This window comes from Triticum urartu, chromosome 6A (assembly GCF_056163025.1).
Source record: "Triticum urartu cultivar PI428250 chromosome 6A, HENAU_Tu73, whole genome shotgun sequence".
Taxonomy (NCBI): domain Eukaryota; kingdom Viridiplantae; phylum Streptophyta; class Magnoliopsida; order Poales; family Poaceae; genus Triticum; species Triticum urartu.
Window position 1 is genome coordinate 89,460,016 of NC_141878.1, and position 22,354 is coordinate 89,482,369.

At 43.8% G+C, this 22,354-nt stretch overlaps 1 protein-coding gene across 1 annotated transcript; it reads left to right on the forward strand.

The window, feature by feature from the left end:
• Nucleotides 1-6,953: 6,953 nt before the first annotated feature.
• LOC147964141 (uncharacterized) lies at nucleotides 6,954-7,644 on the forward strand. Its single transcript, XM_087529851.1, has 2 exons — nucleotides 6,954-7,248; nucleotides 7,337-7,644. Exons 1-2 carry the CDS (start codon nucleotides 6,954-6,956, stop codon nucleotides 7,642-7,644), a joined length of 603 nt encoding a protein of 200 aa, XP_087385977.1.
• The last annotated feature ends 14,710 nt before the right edge of the window (nucleotides 7,645-22,354 follow it).

Genomic DNA, 22,354 nt, shown 5'->3' on the forward strand with positions numbered 1-22,354 from the left:
CTAAAAACAAATTTAGAAAATACATATGAACAAAACAATTTCTAAAAGGGTCTTTTACATCTGTGTCCCTAACTCAAACCCACTACTCACATTTGCCCCTAATTCGAAAGCCTGCTCAAAAATGCCCCTCCGCCGTTACGTGCCCTTACAGAAATGCCCTTTTGCGCCGTTACCGTCCGGTCAAAGCCGGTCAAAGGGCATTGACCGGCCCCAAAAAAATAGCAAAAAAATCTAAAAAATCTGAAAATTTGTAAGATCAAAGATACTTAGGTTCGCAAGGTGCGTGCAATTTTTCGTGCTGTTTGGGCATTCCAGGTGCTCGTGTCAAAGGAAAAACAGTAAATATGTAAGCCTGTGAACAGTAAATTCAAAAATATAGCAAGAAAATTCAAAAAAATATGAAATTTTTTGGCATCAAATAGGCTATGGTCTAAAAGCTGCGTGCCAATTTTTGTTGTGTTTGGACATTGGAGGGGCTTGTGGAGAAAAAAACAAAATCTGGCCCGGGAAAAAACTTGGGAAAAAATGACTATTTTGTTTTTTCTTGCGAGAGCTCCTCGCAAGTCATTTGATCACAAAAACTTGCAAGCACCTTGTGCACCCAAGCCTCTTTGATGCCAAAAAATTTCATATTTTTTTGAATTTTCTTGCTATTTTATTTCAAATTTACTGTTCACAAGCGTGCATATTAACTGTTTTTCCTCGCCACGAGCTCCTGGAATGTCCAAATAGCACAAAAATTTGCACGCACCTTGCGCACATGAGTATCTTCGATCTCACAAAATTTTAGATTTTTTTAAATTTTTTTGCTATTTTTTCAGGACGGTCAAAGTTGTTTGACCGGACGGTAACGGCGCAGAAGGGCTTTTCTGTAAGGGCACCTAACGGCGAAGGGGCAAATTTGAGCAGGCTCTCGAATTAGGGGTATATCTGATTAGGTGGTTCGAGTTAGGGACAGAAATGCAAATGGCCCTTTCTAAAAGACCATACTTCTTCTTCTTGTCCTTCCGAACCCTCGTAATAGCAGCGTACAACTCATTGTATCTTTTCAGAAGAGTTGGATCAATGCTCGACGGTGTCACAACAGGAAGTTCGTCTTCTGTAATAAAAAGATGAAATCCACTTATCCAGAATAATGAAGTTCAAATATTAAGATAAGGAAATTCTGCTAGCTATTTTGAAAATCATAAACAAAAGATCAAGTTTCACTTATCATTAAACATCTAATACATATACCATAGTAATTAAACACAAAATGAAATGAGAAAAACTTCAACTGCACTGTTCAAAACAAAACTCTTGCCTTCAGTGTCAGAGTCTTCATGCTGTTGTTCTTCAGAGCTCACCAAAATATTTTCTTGGAGAGATTGCGACGAATCCACCACAACCTCACTGGACTTCCCTTCTGCAGCAACATCAGCATTCTATGGATTTACAACAGTCTGGTCAACCGCAACGTCCTTAGATACTTCAGCTACATGAGGCTCAATTCTCGATACTTCAGGAACATCGTTGGATGCCAGACAAACAGGGGAAGCAACAACACTAACAGCAGGACGACATTCTCCAGCGGCTTATCAATGACAAAATCAGAGTCTTCATGCCGACTGGGGGAAAGAGCATCATGGTATTCTTGAGCTACAAAAGCGTCTGCACAGTCGACAGCTACCGATGCAGAAGCACCAACACTGCCACCACCATCAACAGCACAACCGCCCTGATTCAGATCAACGTGAACTTCCACGTTTTCTTCTGCATGCTGTGGAAAGATTAAAAAACACACAATAACACAAATATGAGCGCGGGGATAATTAACACAACAACAACTGCAAACCACGTGTATCAAAACAACTACAACTTCAATCCACATATATGTAAAAAAGAACTATAGTTCACTTTGTCAAACGACGCAGTTCAGTTATGTTAAATACTGAAGCTCACCTATGTAAAACATTATGGACACGCATGCAAAAAAAGGAATGCAGTTCACTTCAGTCAAACACTGAAGCTCACACTTGTGAAATTATTGCAGCTAAAAATATGTAAATGAAAATGCATACGAGTGAACATAACAGCATACATAAAGTTCACAACAACAACAAACAAAAAATTAGATTACAACACACTAACAGAACAAGTGAAACAACTATACCTTATCAGCTACAACATCCGGAGGGGACGATGCATCAGCCAAGACCTCATCCTTCCTAGAGCCATCGTAGGTCTCTTTGTGCACATCACAAGCAGCATCACCAGTCTACAGGCATAGAACAAACCAAAAACGAAATATAAGTTGGTAACGACCAAAAAAGAAAAAACTTCAAATATGCACAAGCAATACACATTTTACAACCGCGAAGTACACACAAAAAATACAATAAAAATGGAAAGCAACAAGTGCAAGTTTAAGAAGAGGGACGCATGGCAGAACAGACATAGCAGAAGTACTTGTACCTGACCAATTCCATCATCCCTAGTTCCTTGGACACTAGAAGATTCCACTCCAGCCTATCACAAAAAACATGAAAAGTGAGGAGCAGTCCACATAGTACACAAAAGAGGTTTAAAACCATAAAAAACCTAGAACATACATTATCAGCGCCAACACCAGCGTCCTGGCGGTTCATTTCATCCAAAATATGCCTAGCATCCTTCTCATACAAACCGCATTTTTCCTCTTGTGAATGTCTCAATTGAGCATACGAAGACCGAACATTCATCACTGCAATCTTCAGGCTTTCAATCACGCCACAATCAAAATTGTGAGCAGCAACAATATCTTCATCTCGTGGGCCATGGCCAACAGGGAATAAACCAGCAACTGTCCTCAACCTGTCACCGGAGGTTGGCAAATCTTCAGTCAACTTCAAAACCTTACAAGAAGCTCATCAATCTCCTCGTGTTTTTTGCCGCCAACAAATGTCTGTTTAGAAGAGCTTCTATTATCAAACATCTGTCGAGCCATGAAACCACGAGTACGCGGCACCTCATCATCACAGGCAGGAAGCTAGCTACATATAGGCTCATAAAACCTAGCATGAGTGCTAGGTCCCGCATCAGAGCTGCGGTGTTCAACTACAACAGGACGGTTGTACACAATATCACCTGACACCTTCCACTACAAAAAAAAGACAAGAGGCAAACAGAAGTACACATGTGAGTACTATAAAAGTTCAGATTTATAATAGCTACACCTTTAAAAAAACTGATATTCAAAACTCAGATGCACTAACCGGCAGCTTCCCAAATTTGTAAGTTTCCAAATAAATCTTTCCCTTCACAAGCACATACTCATTGTATAACTTCATCAGGTCCTTGGTCGTCAGGTATGATGCACGTGGCGTCAACGTGTGCATGACTGAAAATTTGTGAAGCTTCAAGCAGTCAAGATACATAATCAGGGGGACAATGGCACAACCCTATGCACAATTCTGCTTGCTGCCTTCTGTTTGCCACCTTACCACAGCTGCGTGCAACTCATCAACAACAAGCTGGCAACTGAGCCATAGCCGCATAATCCATGTTCTCTACCATTGCAGCAACTCTACCCAAACGAACTGCAGGCCCGGGGCATAGCAAATTCTGGTAGAGTATCAGGAAGAACACCTTCACAGCAAGGTCAACAGTCACATGATCATCTTCCTCCACCAACACCTTCAACTTCTCAACCAAGTCCTTGACACCTATACTTTTTGAATGGTCAAAGCCAAGCTCATCCTTGAGGGAACTCAATGAGTCATCATGGCCACTGGCAGCAGGCATGGGTGCAGTGTGACGTCCCATGGGTAAATCAAAAATGTGATGAACTACATCACGATTGATTCGAAGAACCCTACCATTCCCAAAGTCCATTATCATGGTGGCAGGGTCAATCACTCCCATCAGATAGCACATAAGAATGCGCGACACATTTTTCTTTACTGTTAGTTCAAAGACAACACCAAATCCAGCATCCCGAACATGACTACAGTGTGCCTCTTTCAACAAGGCAGCAGCCTTGCAAACAGTGGGAAGCGACAAACGTATGGTCTTGTTAAATCGAGAATTATCTACCTCAGCATCATCTTCAGCTGCGTTGCTCTTACTAGACTTCTTCCTCTGTGTAAAGGGAAATGCAATCCACATTAGAAGACTAGCCATAAAAAAAGAGACAGAGAAAACACAGATAGAATAACAATGAAGAAAACAAATGCAGTCCACTTCAACAAACCTTTGGAACAACATCCACCTCCTCGCCAGAGTCACCACAAACATCTTCATCGACATCGTCACGGGCGCGCTTGGGTAGACTCTTAGATGAACCACAGTCTTTGCGTCTACCACTATGAACATCCCTCACAAAATCAGCAAGCACAAAGTCATCATCATCAGAGTTGGGACCTCCAGTGACATGTAGTCGCTTGCACTGAGGATCATCCTTTCCACCAGCTTCAGCAGTTCTCTTGCCAAGATTCTTGTTCATGCCAGCAACACGTGGACTCCGCCGAGGTGTACCACCTTCCTCAGTAACAGTACTCAGCCTCTTCTTCTGCAAAGAAGGCTTCTTCACCTTGGCAAATTTGGCACCCTTGGCACCATCTGCAGCTCTCCTCTGCTTCTCTTTCTCCGCAAACTCTTTTGAGTCACTTTCAAACCTCAACTTCTTCTTGCTTTGCTTCAACTCATATTGACGAAGCTGTTCCGAGACCATCCAATCCTGTGTAACTTCTTCTATACCATCAACAGACTGCGACTGTGTCTCAGACAAAATGGGTCGCCTCTGGTCAAAGCTCACACCAACATTACCCTCTGCAAAATAATGGTCAATCAATTGAGTCACCTCCTCAAACCCAGGCGCCCCAGCATGGAAAATAGACACTGCGTCAAAATTGAAGTTTGACTATGGTCGTTAAAAAGTGCATAAAAAGAACAAATGCAGTACACTTAGCCATATAAAATGCAGTGCTCCAACTATAAGCTAAAAATAAAAATTAATGCATTGCACAAAAAACTTGAATAAAACAACAATGCAGTTCACACATAAATATAGTGGAGTTCACATATACAAAATAAATACAGTGCTTCATACATTAACTTCATGTTTCTTCCCAACAAGAATGCCGGACTATATACAGCAAGGCAACACCAATTTGTACAACACCGAATTAACCAGCATACACAAAAATAAACAAATCAATCACATACTAGAAGGAGGGGCCACACTTATGGGAGAAGTTTCAATCGGCGAATTCAATTCATGTCCTCCCTCCACACCATGATCCTTACCACCAGGAAAAAGAGAGCGAATTGGTGTATCATTATGAGAACCACAATCACCTACTTCATTCAGAAAGAACCAGAAACAGAAATTACAAAACATCACATGACAAAAATAATGCAAACGAACGATGACAACTAACAGAGCATAAACCAAATATGCAGGATGATTTAGGAAACTAGATAAACATCAAACAAAAATAAACAAAAGCCTAAAATAAGCACTCCACATACCCTAAACTCCTCCTCCCACTCTGCTCGGCGAAGACATGGCGTTTGCCTGCAGCACAACGACGAAGTGACAGATATAAGCAACAAAATCGGCGAAAAATCTCATGAAACCCTAGACCACCTTGCTACACACAAGTATCGACTACAAAAACTGAGATAAAATCGGCTGCCTACGAAAAAATTACACAAGAAAAAATAGCAACAGCAACAACAAGAATAACAAAAAAGCAAGACGAGAGGACGATCAAGACCGGGAACAAAGAGGAACGTAGCACAAAAAAGGTGTGGCGTCGGCGGCGGGGAAGGGGGAGAGTGCACCGACGGAAACGGACACGAAAGGGCTGCGGGAGCGCAGCGGCAAGGGCTCGCGGAGCGGACGACGACACGGAATGCAGTAATAGGAACCTCTTGAGGGCGGCGGTTCCTCGGGCGACGGTGGTTGCTGCGGGCAACGGCGGTTTTGCTCGAGGGAGGAACTGCAAGAGAGGAGAGGGGATTGTTCTCGGTCTCTCTCCTTGTCAGCGGTGGGATCGCCTGCAACGGACACGCAGGAGGCCCGCATGTGGCAAAAAGTAACATAAAACAGGCCGGCCCAAAAATGGCCCGGCTAAAATAAGAAAGACCACATCAAAACGCACATGATGCAGTTCTTTGTGAAGAACAATGAAGTTCAGTCGGTAAAACAAAAATAAAATAAACGCAGTTCGTAAAAAAAGTTAAAATTAAAAACAACACGCATGTTAAGAAAAACGCATTCGAAAAGAAAAGGTCTACATTCAAATAAGTGCCACACAAAAAATGGGGGTGCACCCCCCCCACCCCTCCCGTACCAGGGAATGCAGTAAGTATAAGCAAAAAAACAGATGCAGTACGCAACACTAGAAAATTGCAATGCATTTCGTTACACGAAGCAGTATGGTTTAGCAATCCAGTTCCGGATTACCTACATTGTGAATAAATACATGGTATAGAACACAAGGAAAAAGTCGTAAAAATTGCAGAATACATTGTACTCTATTGCACACAATGAAGTACGCACCTGTAGACAACATGCATTTCTCCGTTGCACACGATGTAGTATGGTACAACAACCAATGCAGTTTCGTTATCAGGCAGGATACATATAAACGTCACAAAAATGCCCGTTCGCACAGAAAAGTGGTGGTTAAAAAATCTACTGATAAAAAAAACACCACGTTCGCATACAACCACCCAATAGGAGCGGTTCCATCGTCACAAGCCCACGATCACAGACGCAACACCAACCCACGATCTGCACAAACCACATCGTTGCCGAGATCGTGCAGTTCATCTGCTGCGGCCATCCCACACCGCGCCTCCCCTTAAATTCAGACCCCTGCCATAGGCCATCTCACCCTCAAACAACACAAGTACCCATCGCACTGCCACCAAATCGCTCCGTCACATCCATCTCCATGCAAAAACACCAAGCCCCACTACCGGCGATGGCGTTCGCTGACGAGTACAAGGATGTGGAGGCCCACGGCAACACCAAGTTGCACGTCATCCACACCAACGACAAGAAGCAGGTGGCGATCACCCTCGCGCAGTACGAGCGCCACCTCAGCCTCCAGCGCCACAAGATCGTCGGCATTGACCTCGAGTACAACAACGAGCCTGAAGTGACGCAGAAACCCGCCCTCTGCCAACTCTCCATCGACAAGAAACACCCGGTGCTGCTCTTCCAACCGAGCGCCGCTGAAAGGTGCACCGTCTCGACAACTTCCTCGCCGACCCCAGGTACACCTTTGCAGGCTTCTCCATCGACGGCGACAAAAAAAGGCTGGATCGCATCAATCTGGAGGTCGCCAACTTCGTCGACATCCAGAAAGAGTGAGGGTGCCCGAGGCAACCAAGGACTTGGACTCCCTTGGAGACATCTCCGGCATGATCATCGACGACTACTACAACAACATGAAGAAGAAGATCACCGACGACGAGCACAAGCGCTGGGCCACCCTGCCTATGTCCATGAGGCACATCGAGTACGCGGCAAAGGACGCCTATGCAGCGTACGAGATATGGAACCGCATCACCCTCACCCAGGACCGGCTTCGCCGTGCAAAGCTGGAGAAGGAGGAGCCCCCCAAGAAGCACGCCAGGACCAGCTGGGGATGGGGAGACGCTGACTCATGAAGAAGAAGATGGTGTCAGCCAAAGAGCCTCCAATGCCACCGTTGTTTTAGAATTATCATCAAATTTGCTTTGTATTGTTTGCTTATGTATCGTTAGTTTGCTTGTGATAATTTGCTTTTGCTGAACTTAGTTTGCTTGTCATGCAGAATCGCTTGTAATGATGTGAACTTTGATTATGTTAGATTGCTTTCTGTTGAAATTAGTTTGCTCATGATGAACTTGTCGTACAGAATGCCTGTGATAATTTGTTTTCTATTGTTTGCTCATGTATCATTAGATTCAAGCAGTGTGCAAATATGACGCATGCACTGCAAGTTGTGTACCAATGCGGTACAGAATTTGTCAAAATGAAGTTTACACATACCAAACAAAGCAGTGCATGCCCCTAAATTTGGAAAAACAAATAGATAAGAGAAAAAACACAAAAAGAAAAATGCAATTTGCATATGTGGTGCCGAAAAATATGAATGTGCAGCACACAAACGAAATCAATGCAGTACAAGAATGATTTACTACGCAGTGCACTCCCCCACATTGGAAAAAAATAACGTAAAAGCAAAAACACGAAAACAAAAAACGAGAATTGTGCATGTAATACGGACTACGTGCACATGCAGTACAGAACGCTGATCAGTGCAGTGCACGCATGGTTTACAAAGCAGTGCACGCCTCTACATTGAAAAAAATGTAGTGCGGAAATATATCGTGTAGTACAGGAACATAATCAAATGAAGTACAGGTATGTTTACTAAGCAGTGCACTCCCCTACACTGGAAAAAAAGATTACAAAAGAGCAAAAACATGAAAACGAAAAAAATGAGAAATGTACATGTAGTACGGAATGCTTGCACATGCAGTACAGAACACTGATCAATGCAGTGCAAGGACGGTTTCCTAAGCAGTGCGCGCCTTTACATTGAAAAAAAACAAAAATAGAAAAAAATTGACCACCCAGGTGCAGCCGGCCCCAGCCAGTCTCGTAGTAGGTCTGCGCCAATAGCAGGCGAGTCGTTCTGAGCCACGATGCGTAGGGCTGGGCGCACATGGGCCCACAGGTCAGAGAGCATAGAGCAGCGAGCGCCATGTATAAGCGCTCAAATAAGTAACAAGAGGAGTTCCATCCAGCTGCCTCGTCAACGCTTATAAACAGGTCGGGCGCGCCTTCTGCGGGCGAGGTGGGACTAAACATTAGGCTACACACAGCGCACCGGGAACCAGCCGTGCTCACAGGCCGTCTTGGGCCGCGCTTCACTCCACGAACACAGGCCCAACACAAAATAGAAAGGCAACTGATTTTTTTTAAAAAGAAAACCCACATACCGTACACAAAATGCAGGCCCAACCACACGTTCCGCAGTTTGTCTTGATATGACAAATGCAGTTCGCTATTTTCAGGTAAGCAGTCCTTTTGCTACTCAAATGCATTCGACGACACTGAATCAGAACCAATCCACCACCTAACACCAACCACAAACATTTATTACTTCCATTGCTCAATTGGTTGCATAAAAACATATCCATTCATGCTCCAGACTAACACAACTCCTCCCCCAGTTACTCTCACTACAAGAAATGTGTTAATCCATGACAGATTCGAACTGTCACATATGTGTGCAAATCCATCATGGTAGGTCGTCCTTGACGGATTTGAAATCCGTCATGTATATCGCGTCATAATTTGACCACCATGCACTCCATGACGGATCTACAAAGACGTCATGGATCCATGACGGTTCTTGGCCGTCACAATTTACTATCAAATAATGGCGTTAATCATGCATTCCATGTCATCATATGACATGGACGCCAACATGGATCTGACATGGCCGCCAACATGGATCTGACATGGCAGCCCATGTAGTAGTCAGCCTAGTTAGATTTTTGGCCCACTAAACTTCAACTCTATCCAAGACCATCGGACCATCATAAGAATTTTGGCCCATTAAATTTCCTATCCGTCCAAGACCCACTAATTTCAATTGAGACATTAGCCGATCCATTTGTTTTTCTTGGTCCATGGAAACTTTGAGTCAGTAAGTTTTGCTTTATTATATATGCTCATTGCCTTATAGATAAAAAGGAAAATTGCATAAACATACCAGATAACTAAATTTTATTTTTACCAAAAGGAAAAAATACACAACCAAAAACTTGGAATTAAAGATTTCCCCCCTAGATCTGGCCTACTATTTTGCCCGAAGATATTCTGCAGCCACCACATCAAGCGTCGCCCAGCCTTCGCGGGGCGTCAATCGGAGTTCAACGCCATTGTTTTTCAGGCATAGATCTGGAAAACTTCTTTAAAACAATTTAAAAAAACACCACCAGAGATGCCCTTAGCGAGGCGTTCGCTGCTGCTGCTCATGTGAGGAGGCGCCGATGTGGAGGCATCTCCTCCAGGAGGAAGTGGCCAGCCAACGGTGGCGCTGGATCCCACGAGCGGTATGACATCGTCGAGGTGGCCGACGACCCAAGCGAGGCGGGGAGGTAGGAACGGGGCGTTGGTGTCCGGCTCCAGCCATATCCCGATGATTTCGAAGGAGTATGACTGCTGGGAGGTGAGCTCGGACGATGCCATGGGCGTTCGGCCTCCATTGCTGCAAGGAGGAGAGAGATTAGAGAGGAGAACATAGGAGAGAGAGAGAAAGAGAGAGGCGGCGCAAGGCGCGGCTCACCGGCGTGCTGTGGTGGGAGGTTCGGGCGGCGGCCCTTCGCGCGGACGGCGGCGTCCGACGGCTGCGAGCTGTGGATTTCCTTGGGCGCGGCTGCTACTGTCATGGTGCTCTCGTTCGTGTGGCTGTGAGAGGATAAGAATCAGGGAAAGCACAGATAGAGAGTAGAAGGAGCGGGGACCGTTGGATCAGCTAAGGATGGACGGTGGAGAGGCGTGATCCGTGGGAGGTCTGGTTCAGCCAATCAGAAGGCAGCAGGCTAGAAAATATCTTCTACTACTATAAGAACATCCGGTGTGTGTTTAGATTAAAACAGTAGCTTAATATAGTTGTTTTGTGGCCTTAGAAATGCAAATGAGGTCTTGGGTTCAAAACCCACGTACGTACCGCTTTTTGTTGTTTTTTTCCCTTATTTTCTTAGTTTTATTTTACTAAACTTAATTTGTTCTTGGACATGGATAAATGATATGGAATCTATTTTTTGTACTTTATTTGGAGACAAACATCTGAACATATTTTCCAACTGAATTTTCATGCATTTCGGAGTTTGTTTGCATTTTGAAATTTAAAAACAGAAAACTCCATGTTCGAGACGTATTAGATTTGGCTCGCAAAGGAAATGGCCATGAACAGTGAGAAAATAATCCAATATGACAAGGTAATAATTATAACCGGAAAAGCTAACAACTGACAATGTCCATAAATCATAGTGGGCTAACTGAAAAGGCGCGGTGGTGAAGGATGTAAAGGTGGGGAAGGGGAGGCATGTATGTTTGCCGAGTTGGCATGCAGTGCAAATCATGGAGTCACAGACATCTCTGTTACATGAGTCTAAGAAATCAAGGGGGGAATGAGCTTAAGTAGATGAGCTGGGGTGGGCAAGTCTGCGATGCCACAAGTTGGATGACTGGACGGTGAGGACCATCGAGAGGAGCGCACCATGAATGCTTGAAAACGATAGAGATCACCTCCACTATTGCACCTCAAGAGAAGGGCCCTGCTGACCAGATCCGTCATGGTAAAACTAGCAGGGTCAAATTCCACAGAAACAAGGTTTTCACGAGTAAATTGTCAGATTGAAATAAGGTTCTTAACAATATTAGGAGAGAGAAGGATTTTGGAAAGATGAAACGGGCGAGGGGAAGGAGAGCGCTACCGATGCCAACAACAGGAAGGCATGCCCCATTACCGACTATTATGGAACGAGAATCAGACGCTCATGGAGAACGAGACAAGGTGAGGCTACCTGAGTCTGAGGTGACGTGAGATGCAGCTCATGTGTCAATTATCCACTCCGGCTCCAGGGGAACGCGGCGCCGTAGCTGGGCGCGGCGTGCCGCATGGCGTTAGCATCCCACGTGTACGAAGGGGCGGCGTATGGAGCAGGCGGCACGCTAGAGTAAATAACCAGGTACGCCTGCGTCTGCGCACCAAAACGGGGCCTGAGGATGCCTGCAGAGTTCAAGGGGCAACTAGGGCGCGCGAGGGGGTGGGAACGACGCACCCCAGGGGGTGAAGTACCCGAACCAAGGGTGGTGGCCACGACCGCCAGACGCCTCACCACACTCGCCATCGTTTCGGCCACGATCGCCGTGGACACGGCCGCGGTGCACATTGAGTTCGGGGTTGAGTCTTGCCATTCTCACACTCTTCTACTATGAATTTCTGGTGATTATTTCTAACATTTGCAGTTCAAAATCAAGTTGTATTCAGTAAACGCCTAGAAGTATAACAAATGAACCTTAAAAAATAACAAATGAAATCATTTATTAATATTTGGTATTAAATTAATTTCTAGCTATAAAAATTAAATTCCTAATATTACCGAATAAGTTTCATGGATGTCATTTGTATCTTTTTTATTTAAATTAATTTATGCACTTTATTTATTGTAAAAGATTTCCCATTCAATTAATTCCCAGGCCAAGCTCACAGTTTTTGTTTTGCTACAAAAGAACTCACAATTTTCTTTGTGTTTCTATTATTGGTTTTATGTGTTTTACAATATTCATCATTATTTGGGTTTTTGATTTTATGCCCATTTTTTATTTTTTATTTTGAATTTCGTTTTTCTTTTTATTCAATTTTATTTTATTTTAGAAAAGTACATCTGAACTTTATCCAATAGTTGTTGTACATTTTTTCTATGCACACGTAACATTGTTTTATACACGTTGACCATTTTTTTAATACATGATGATTTTGTTTCAAAATACATGTTTGAATTTGTTTTTCGAAAAATGTTAACCATTTTTTTAAATACAAGTGGCCAAGTTTGAAGGTGCTAACCTCTTAAAATTCATGTCTCGGGTTTGAGTTCCATTCATGTTTTGTTCTTTTTTTAATTAAAATATGCGACTACCTCTATAGAATTGTCACATGTACTATAATACATATAGAGTTTCGATAATTTTTTAGATGATTTAATATTTTCTATGGTTTAAGTGAATTTGTGTGTGCTTACAGAAGGTAGTGCCATTTTCTTGTATATGTAAGTCAAATAAGGTTTAAACATTTCAAAAAATATATTTAAGGAATTATGTTGTCTTTTTGGAAAAGAAAAAACATGTTGTTGCCTACGCGTGAAAAGTAGTAACAAAAACAAAACAAAAAAACTTGGCTCGTTAGAACGTAGAGGTTAGTGCTACGCGGTTCAAATCCACGTTCAATCACCTTTTTTATACTTAAAAACTTGGCTTGTTTTTCTGTAAGTAAGACCTTAGAAAGGCATTTAACAAAAACATAGATATACCCTAGGTCCCTAGCGGTAGCGACCTAGGTATATAAGCGTGAGGACCCCTAGTTCAATGCCTTCTAGTTTTTCTCGTCGCAGTTTCGCTAAAGCCGAGCGAAGCAAGCGAGCGACACGGGCCGGCCCACTTGCAGCAAGGAAGCATTTTTTCTTGTTTTGTTTTACAGGTTTTCAATATTAATTTGTTTTTCGTTTTATTTTCCCTTTTTTCTGTTTATTTATTGATTTTCTTTCCATTTCTACTTTTTTATATATTTTTCATAATTCAAAATTTCCGGAAATTCTTCAAAATTTTCAAATTTTGTTTGAATTTTCAGAAAATGCATGAAATTCCAAAATGTGTTCATCTTTTAAAAAAATCACGCTTCAAAAAAGTTCGGCATTCCTATTTTGTTCACCATATCGAAGAAATATGTTCACCATACACTGAAAAAAAATGTTCATTGTGTATAAAAAATTTCATCTACAATTTTTGTTTAACGTGCATTTGAAAAAAAAATTAATCGTATATTTTAAAAGTGTTCAGTGTATTTGAATAATGTTCACGGTATACTAAGAGAATGTTCATTGTATATTCACTTTTTGTGCAAAAACCTTGTTCAGATTTTGAAAATTTGTTCAAAATTTTAGGAAATGTTTATGTTTTAAACATGAATATTCGATCTTTTAAACAATTTCCAAACATTGACCGCATTTTAAAGAAATTTTATTCACAATTTTTTCCAAGAAATTTTGAAACACCCCACATCTGCCGGTTTTCTCATTGGTACTTTTAAATATGGTGCTGAATATGAGACGTAGTCATTCACTAGCTCAGCTAGCTAGCATCGCTCGGAATAGGAATCATTTTGAGGTTTGGAGTTCGACTCCGAACGCGTTCGTTTTCTTTTTTCGATTTGCTCGGCACCTGCCAATTGGGCCAGCCCATTTACGCACCACCTTTAGTGAAGGCTGCTTGTTTTTCGACGCTAACGAGCGTTGAGCAGGAGCTCTCTAAAAGAGCAACGCTGGGACAAGCATCAGCAACATTCATTTTCCTGAAAAAAAAGGCACCAGAAGGCCCGTCATGTTTTCATGTAAAAAAAGACTGAGCAGCCCAACCTCAAGACGGCACAGCAGCAGCCCCTTTGTTTTAGGAAAACGGAAAGCAACGGCGGGACATGCACGGCATTCTGCTTTCCTAAAAAAACACCAGAAGGCCGTCCTTGACGATTTAAACAACTTAAAAAAACTAAGGCTGGCGTACGTGGGCTGAACACGCGTGACACATCAGCATGAGCCATCCATGACGGTACGTTTGGTGTACAGCTGGTCGAGTCATGACGGTATCCGTGACGGTCCATCATGAGGGTGCCATTGTTGTTGGGTTTTGTTCTCATCACATTAATCTGTGACGGATTTCATGACGAACGAGACGAATCCGTCATCGATCATGACGGTTTCGGAGAACGTCATCAGAAATCCGTCATGGATTAACACATTTCTTGTAGTGTCTTTTTCTTCAAATCATATATCTAGGGTTCATCCCATCCCCAGCTCTTTGCTGGAATTCCACTGAACCAGCCATGGACTGTAAGTGCGGGTGTTTGGCAAGGATGGCGCCCGTAGCGGACACATGCGTGTATGCAGAAGGTCTGGAGCTTACCAACGCCGAGTGGCGCAGCATGCTCGGGTGCCTGATGATACCCAACAGGGGGTTTCGGCCGCCATTTCTTCATCGCCTCACAACCGCAGATCTGCAGGAAAGTTGGGTATGTTTTCCCCTCACAATTCTGGACATAATCTAGCCTGCAAATCCACATCTGAATATATAGTTCAATCAATTTGTTCAGTAGTATCAACAAAAAATACAAAACATAATTTGTATTATTGTTCAGATTTGTTACCTATTAAGAATAGATGCTTCCACCTATTTTCCTTCAGTACCACACTAGGTATCGACAAAAAAAAGGGTTAGTAGATCAGCGATGCAGTTCTGTTGACATGCTGGTGAAGTACACTGTAATTGACCTTGCAGTACAAGCATGTTGCAGTATAATATATATCCTAGTAAAACTAGAGGTCAATTCCGTATATAAGTTTCTTCATACATTGCAACTACTTTAGAAAATAGCAGTCATATATGTGTAACTATTTAAGTCAACATAAACACATCATCCTAAGTATAAAAGAAAAACATTCACTGTTTACTTATAAAATTCTTTTAACACCCATTCCAATATGCAGAAACTGACATCCACAATAAAATTTCATGCTCCAAGCTCAGGGAAGGTTACTTTGGAGACACAACACAAGAATGGATATGCAGACATGCAAGCTGACTACCACATCGACTCTGAAGGCTGCATCAACATAACTACTAGTTGGAAAGATTTTGTCTCCCAGAATGGCTTTGACGTCGGAGAAGAGGCCATGGTGTTTTTCTACAAAGTAGAAGAATCCCTCAAGTTTACAATATTTGCACTCTAGGTTGTCTAGTATGAAGCAAACAAATATTTCTAATACTTTGATTATGCTGTATGCTTTTAAAATTATGTCCATCAGACACTTTGAACGATGCATATTTTAAAGTATGCAACCTCAACTGCATCATTTTATCATCCTTTTTAGACAAGTTGTTGTTGGCAGTAATGCAGTTCTCTCAAGCACATAGTGTGGTCCTAATAATAAAAAAAGGAGTCCTATGAACAGTAACAAGGAAATGCAAATGGTCGAAACTTTGCAGTTAACATACGATGTTCAAAAACAATTCTCATAGTATGCACTTCAAAATAATTCTTATAATAACTGTTCAGCTAACACAAGCATAAAATGGACCATCCATTCTAATACCACAGTAGAAACATTAACCACACTGCTAATGCAGTACGGAAGTGCATATTATGAAGTCCTATAGAACACAGAATTCAGTTTAAGAAAACAGAAATCTCATAAACTGCAATAACAACTGTAAAGTAGCTACAACGAAGTACACTACTAACAAAAATGCAGTGCACAACAACGTATGCCACAACTACAACAAATAAAATTAAAAATAGTAGAACTGCAGACATGTGGTGTACTATCGAAAAATACTCCCGAAACAATGTATGCCTAGAAATTGTCCAACCACTAAACAAACGAAAAAATACTCCCGCAAAAAATTACGTGGAAGACACGGCAACTGGACGAACAACATCAGCTCTCGTTTAAAAATTGCAATTACAAAATTACAATTATACCCGCAATACAATGAATTCAAACCTATAGCAACACTAATTACAATATTCAAACACGCATGGACGCGCAAAAATCCAAAAAATCGTCAAGAACAGAGGAGCGGATGAAGCTCTCCCGCCTGCGGAATCAAAATAATAGGAATTAAAAACAAACTCCTAAAAATTAACAAATTATAGAGTGAATGGACTGATTAAAACGAACACAATCAAACAATTCCTACTAAAAAACAACATGCGAGCACAAAAAAATCGCATCTGAAGCGAACACGGACGAACAGAGAAAGCCCGTCCGCCAAATCCGTCGATTTGCCAAGATTTTAGTCATTTTTCCTGTAAATTACAAATAATAAAGGTCAACTGACATCCATAAACAAATTAAATCATCCCGCAACACCCCGTTCCACACAGAATACGCGGGCGGACCACCAGAAAATGAAGCAGTTCTACCGTGTAGCATTGCAGTGCGCAATGTAAAGAAGATGCAGTTCGCTTCTGTTGAGCATGCAGAGCGGAACACGGAAGTACATATATATATTGTGACACCCGGATAATTAAGCTACAGTAACCCTCTCCTAATGATGCCATGTCACCGCTATCACTGTAGTTAATCTCGCGATGGTTCAAAAACAATCCAAATTTAAAATAAAGACAAATAACAAAAGCTTTTCAAATGTCAAAACTAAAATGTTCTAAATGTGACAAATAAATCATATGTAATATTGGTGGAGAAACCACACTTTTATAAAGCGTTTAAATGCACTATAGTAAATAAATAGTAATAAAACAATTATTCAAATGCTTTAAAATAATAAACTATTTAAAACTATTTTTATTTCAATGCTAAACGGTTTGTGGCAGTGGCATAAATTGTAACACTATTTTAGGTGCCACTTTTGTATTTTTGGAAACTAAAATAAAACAAATAAGAACTAAAAGAATAAATAAAAGAAAAGCAAAGTAAGACTGTAAATAAAAAAAATGAAAAGGGAACCCCCCCCCTCCCCCCCGCGCACTGGGCCTCAGCCCAGCTGGCCACTCCAGTCGGCCTAGTTGGACCGGCCCACCCCCACCTCACCTACTAACCCCTGGGGACACCGAAATCCTAGCCCACTACCCCACTCCTCCCCCCACGCCACTCTCTCCCTCCCCCCGATCTGGATCGAGATCGGGGGCGCAGACCTGGCAACTGCGCCGCCCTGACGCCCGCCGTTGTCGACCCCGTCGCGTCGATGCTCGCCTCCCGGACTCCTCCTCGCCCTCCTCTCCTTTGCGCAACACCTGCCTGACCGCGACCTCGCCTCGTCGTCGAACCGACGCCGTCGCCAGTCGTCATCACCACCCCGTCGCCGTCCCGTCGTCGACCGCCGCCGCCTCGAGCTCCGGCGCCTCCCCGACTCCTCCTCGCGCACACTATTGCACACCTACAGGGCCCGGTGAGGCCCCCTCCTCCTTTTTCCCCATCTCCTTTCCCTCCTGTCGCCGTAGGTCGCCCCCGCCGTCGCGCCCGAGCTCCCGAGGAGCTCGTGGTTGCCGCACCGGTGACCCGCTGTCGCGCGCTGGCCACCTCCCTGCGCGCCCACACTCCATGCGCTGCCGTCACCGCGTTGGCCGCCCGTGCCCAGCCACTGCCCTCGCCGCGTTGTTGCTGCGGCTGCTGTCCGCGCGCAGCCGTGCCAACCCCGCCTCCGCCCGGCCACGCCCTGACGCCGCCCTCGTCGCTCCACGGCGTCCGGGGCTCCTGCCGCTGGCCGCGGTCCCCCCCCCTCCATTCTGCGCTGACCGGTGGCCTCGCCGGAGGCCGCGCCCAGCCGTGGAGCCCGAGCCCCCTGGTGCCGTGCGTGCCCAGGTCCGGCCTCCACGGGCGCCCGCCCACTAACCCGCTCGCCCAGCGCCCGCTAGGCCAGCCAGGGCCACTAATCAAGGGCCCCCACGCCCAGAACATTTTAACAAAAAAGAGATTAAAAAAATATATATATAAAAATAACTAAAAATAATTAATTAATTAGTTAATTAATCCTGGTTAATTAAACTTGCTAATTAAAACACTAATCTGTCACTGACTAATGAGGCCCACACTTAAATAATCCTATTTAGTTTAAACAAATCCTATTTAACCTTTGTCTCAATGACAGGTGGGTCCCACTAGACCCACTGGTTATGTTTGACTCCAGTCAACTGAGTTTGACCTGCTGATGTCATGGTGATGTCATGCTGACATCACCTTTCACTATTCTGGATAATGTTCGATTTAATTAATTAAATAAATTTTAGAAATACATAAAACTTTGATAAATCATAGAAAATAAACCGTAACTCGGATCAAAATACTTTGTACATGAAAGTTGCTCAGAACGACGAGACGAACCCAGATACGCAGCCCGTTCGTCCTCCACGCAACCCTAACATATCAAACTCGCAACTTTCCCCCTCCGGCTCCTTTGCCCAAAAACGCGAAACATCGGGGATACTTTCCCGGATGTTCCCCCCCTTTCACCGGTATCGCCTCATACCGCGTTAGGGCACCCTAGCACCGATACTTGTCATGTCATGCATCGCTATGCATCTGTTTGCTTAAGTATTTATTGTTTCTTCCCCCTCTTCTCTCGCTAGACACCGAGACCGACGCCGCTGCTACCCAGTACGACTACGGTGTTGACGACCCCTCTCTCTTGCCAGAGCAACCAGGCAAGCCCCCCCCCCTTGATCACCAGATATCGCCTGTTCTTCTCTATACCGCTTCCATTAGAGTAGTGTCGCATGTTACTGCTTTCAGTTAATCTTATACTGCTGCATAGCCTGTCCTTGCTACTACTGTTGTTACCTTTACCTGCTATCCTACTACTTAGTATAGGATGCTAGTGTCCCATCAGTGGCCCTACACTCTTGTCCGTCTGCCATGCTATACTACTGGGCCGTGATCACTTCGGGAGGTGATCACGGGCATATTCTATATACTTTACACTGTTACATTACCTGTGGTACTGTTCGGAGTTGGGGGCTGAAGGGGCAGGTGGCTCCATCCCGGTAGAGGTGGGCCTGGGTTCCCGACGGCCCCCGACTGTTACTTTGAGGCAGAGCGACAGGGCAGGTTGAGACCACCTAGGAGAGAGGTGGGCCTGGCCCTGGTCGGCGTTCGCGGACACTTAACACGCTTAACGAGATCTGGGTATTTGATCTGAGTCTGGCCATTTGGTCTATACGCACTAACCATCTACGCGGGAGTAGTTATGGGTATCCCGGCGTCGTGGTATCAGCCAAAGCCTTTGTGACGTCAGCGACTGAGCGGCGCGCGCCGGATTGGAACGTAAGCCTGCTCTTGTGTTAAGGGGGCTAGTTCTGCTTCCGGCCGCGTTCGCAACGTGCAGGTGTGCTAAGGGCGATGGGCCCAGACCCCTGTGCGCTTAGGTTTAGACCGGCGTGCTGACCTCTCTATTGTGCCTAGGTGGGGCTGCGACGTGTTGATCTTTCGCGGTCGGGTATGACCCCAAAAAGTGTGTCCGGCCAAATGGGATCAAGCGTGTTGGGGTATGTGGTGCACCCCTGCAGGGAAGTTATTCTATTCGAATAGCCGTGATCTTCGGTAACAGGACGACTTGGATTTGTACCTTGACCTTATGACAACTAGAACCGGATACTTAATAAAACACACCCTTTCAAGTGCCAGATACAACCGGTGATCGCGCTCTCACAGGGCGACGAGGGGAGGATCATCGGTTAGGATTATGCTATACGATGCTACTTGGAGGTCTTCAGTCTACTCTCTTCTACATGCTGCAAGACGGAGGCCGCCAGAAGCGTAGTCTTCGACAGGATTAGCTATCTCCCCCTTATTCTGGCATTCTGCAGTTCAGTCCACCGATATGGCCCTTTACACATATACCCATGCATATGTAGTGTAGCTCCTTGCTTGCGAGTACTTTGGATGAGTACTCACGGTTGCTTTCTCCTTATTTTCCCCCTTTTTCTTCTACCTGGTTGTCGCAACCAGATGATGGAGCCCAGGATCCAGAGGCCACCGTCGACGACGACTCCTACTACACCGGAGGTGCCTACTACTACGTGCTGCCCGCTGACGATGACCAGGAGTAGTTTAGGAGGATCCCAGGCAGGAGGCCTGCACCTCTTTCGATTTGTGTCCCAGTTTGTGCTAGCCTTCTTAAGGCAAACTTGTTTAACTTATGTCTGTACTCAGATATTGTTGCTTCCGCTGACTCGTCTATGATCGAGCTCTTGTATTCGAGCCCTCGAGGCCCCTGGCTTGTAATATGATGCTTGTATGACTTATTTTATTTGTAGAGTGGTGTTGTGATATCTTCCCGTGAGTCCCTGATCTTGATCGTACACGTTTGCGTGTATGATTAGTGTACGATTAAATCGGGGGCATCACAAGTTGGTATCAGAGCCGACTGTCTGTAGGAATCCCCCTTCCACACTCCTTGGCCGAAGTTGAGTCTAGACATTTTAAAAACTTTTACTAACATGGCTGTGTGCCTTACGGGCCCACGTTGCCATCTGGGTGGTATTAGGATCTTTTACTCCTCGATCCTTACTCTGGGACTCTGAACTCTCTTCTATTCGGATTAAATGAATTTTGCAAAATCTAACTCTAGGTTCTCGTTACTACTTCCTACCGGAGAACCCTTTCATTACGGATGATCTACTGCTTCAACAGAAGATTCTCACAATACTCTCCGATATTTTCTCGAGACCTTGTGCATGTTGCTTTTGCAATTCCCTACCACCGAAAAATCCCTATGGATAAATACTTACACCTGTCGTTCTTACTTTTATTCCCAGTTGTTCTTGTTATTACAAGATACCCCGAAATACTCGTCGTTGTTTCGATGATCCTTTGAGCTTACTGCCTTGTTGTTCTTTGTCACCTGAATACCCCTACGGATAATTCTCGCACTTATAGAGTATCCGCTCATCCCCCAGTTGTTCATGTGTTTCACAATGGTCATCGACATACTATTCGATCCTCCAAAAATCCTTAGTAGCTTATTGCTCTGCAATACTTGGCTGCTTGCATTATGGATGCTTTCCATATGTCTGGCAATATTCATCAGTATCCTTAGGCATCGTCTTTTTGATCCTATTGATTCAACATGAGTGCGAATGCACGCAATCATCAGTTGATCCTTTTAAATTATCTTTCCGGCTCAGACGTCATTTTAAACACGAGCTGGTTCTCAACAAATCCAATTGCTGTCGATTGTACCCCTAGGGCTATTCAACTTATCCATCCCTAATCAGAACATTGCTTCTGATCCCTTGAATTGAAAATCATAATTCATTTGCATTTGTACTCTGGATTAGTCAGTTGTTTCCATAATCCAATGCCTTTGCATTCTTTCCGCTTCTGGTTGAGTACCGATGCTCACATAAGATCCTTTGAGGACCACCGGATCCTTTGTTGGATTTTATCCGATAGCGTCCTTCATATTCAATCCCTTTGGAAGTTCTCTCTCCATTGGTAAATCCTATCCTCTGATTGGCCAACCATGCTCTGCTTTCAAGCTTGTGGTATTTACTATTGAAGCTTGTGGTATATGTTTCCACGATACCCTGACGGGTTGAACATATGCCTTTTTCTAATCTGTGTGAACCCGGAAATTACTACGGGTCATACTCTACTGGTGTTATGACGGATAAAATTTCAACACCACAACTTCGTTGAAGGCGAGAAGTAAATGAAAGGTTATGCATTAAAGAAGTGGGAGTCGACCTTGAACTTTGTGTTCATGCCCATGGACACGATGTAGATCCTGTCATAGAAGCTTCTTGCAATATTAACTATTTCCTTGATATGACATCATCTGGTACCTATGTATTGATCATTTGCAATCATGATCCCGACCACATTTTCTCCTTGATTCCATTTTTCAGACAAGTTAAAGCACTTGTCTTCTGCAGAGCAATACCCCAGTCCAACCTCTACTTTGGTCCGTCATCGAGTATTACCCCCTCTGGTATCTCGAGATTATCGCAGAACTGCATAACTTCTTATGAGTTATTCTTCAAGTATTATTTCTCACTGATTCCAAAATTTTCCCCGGGTTCTGAGT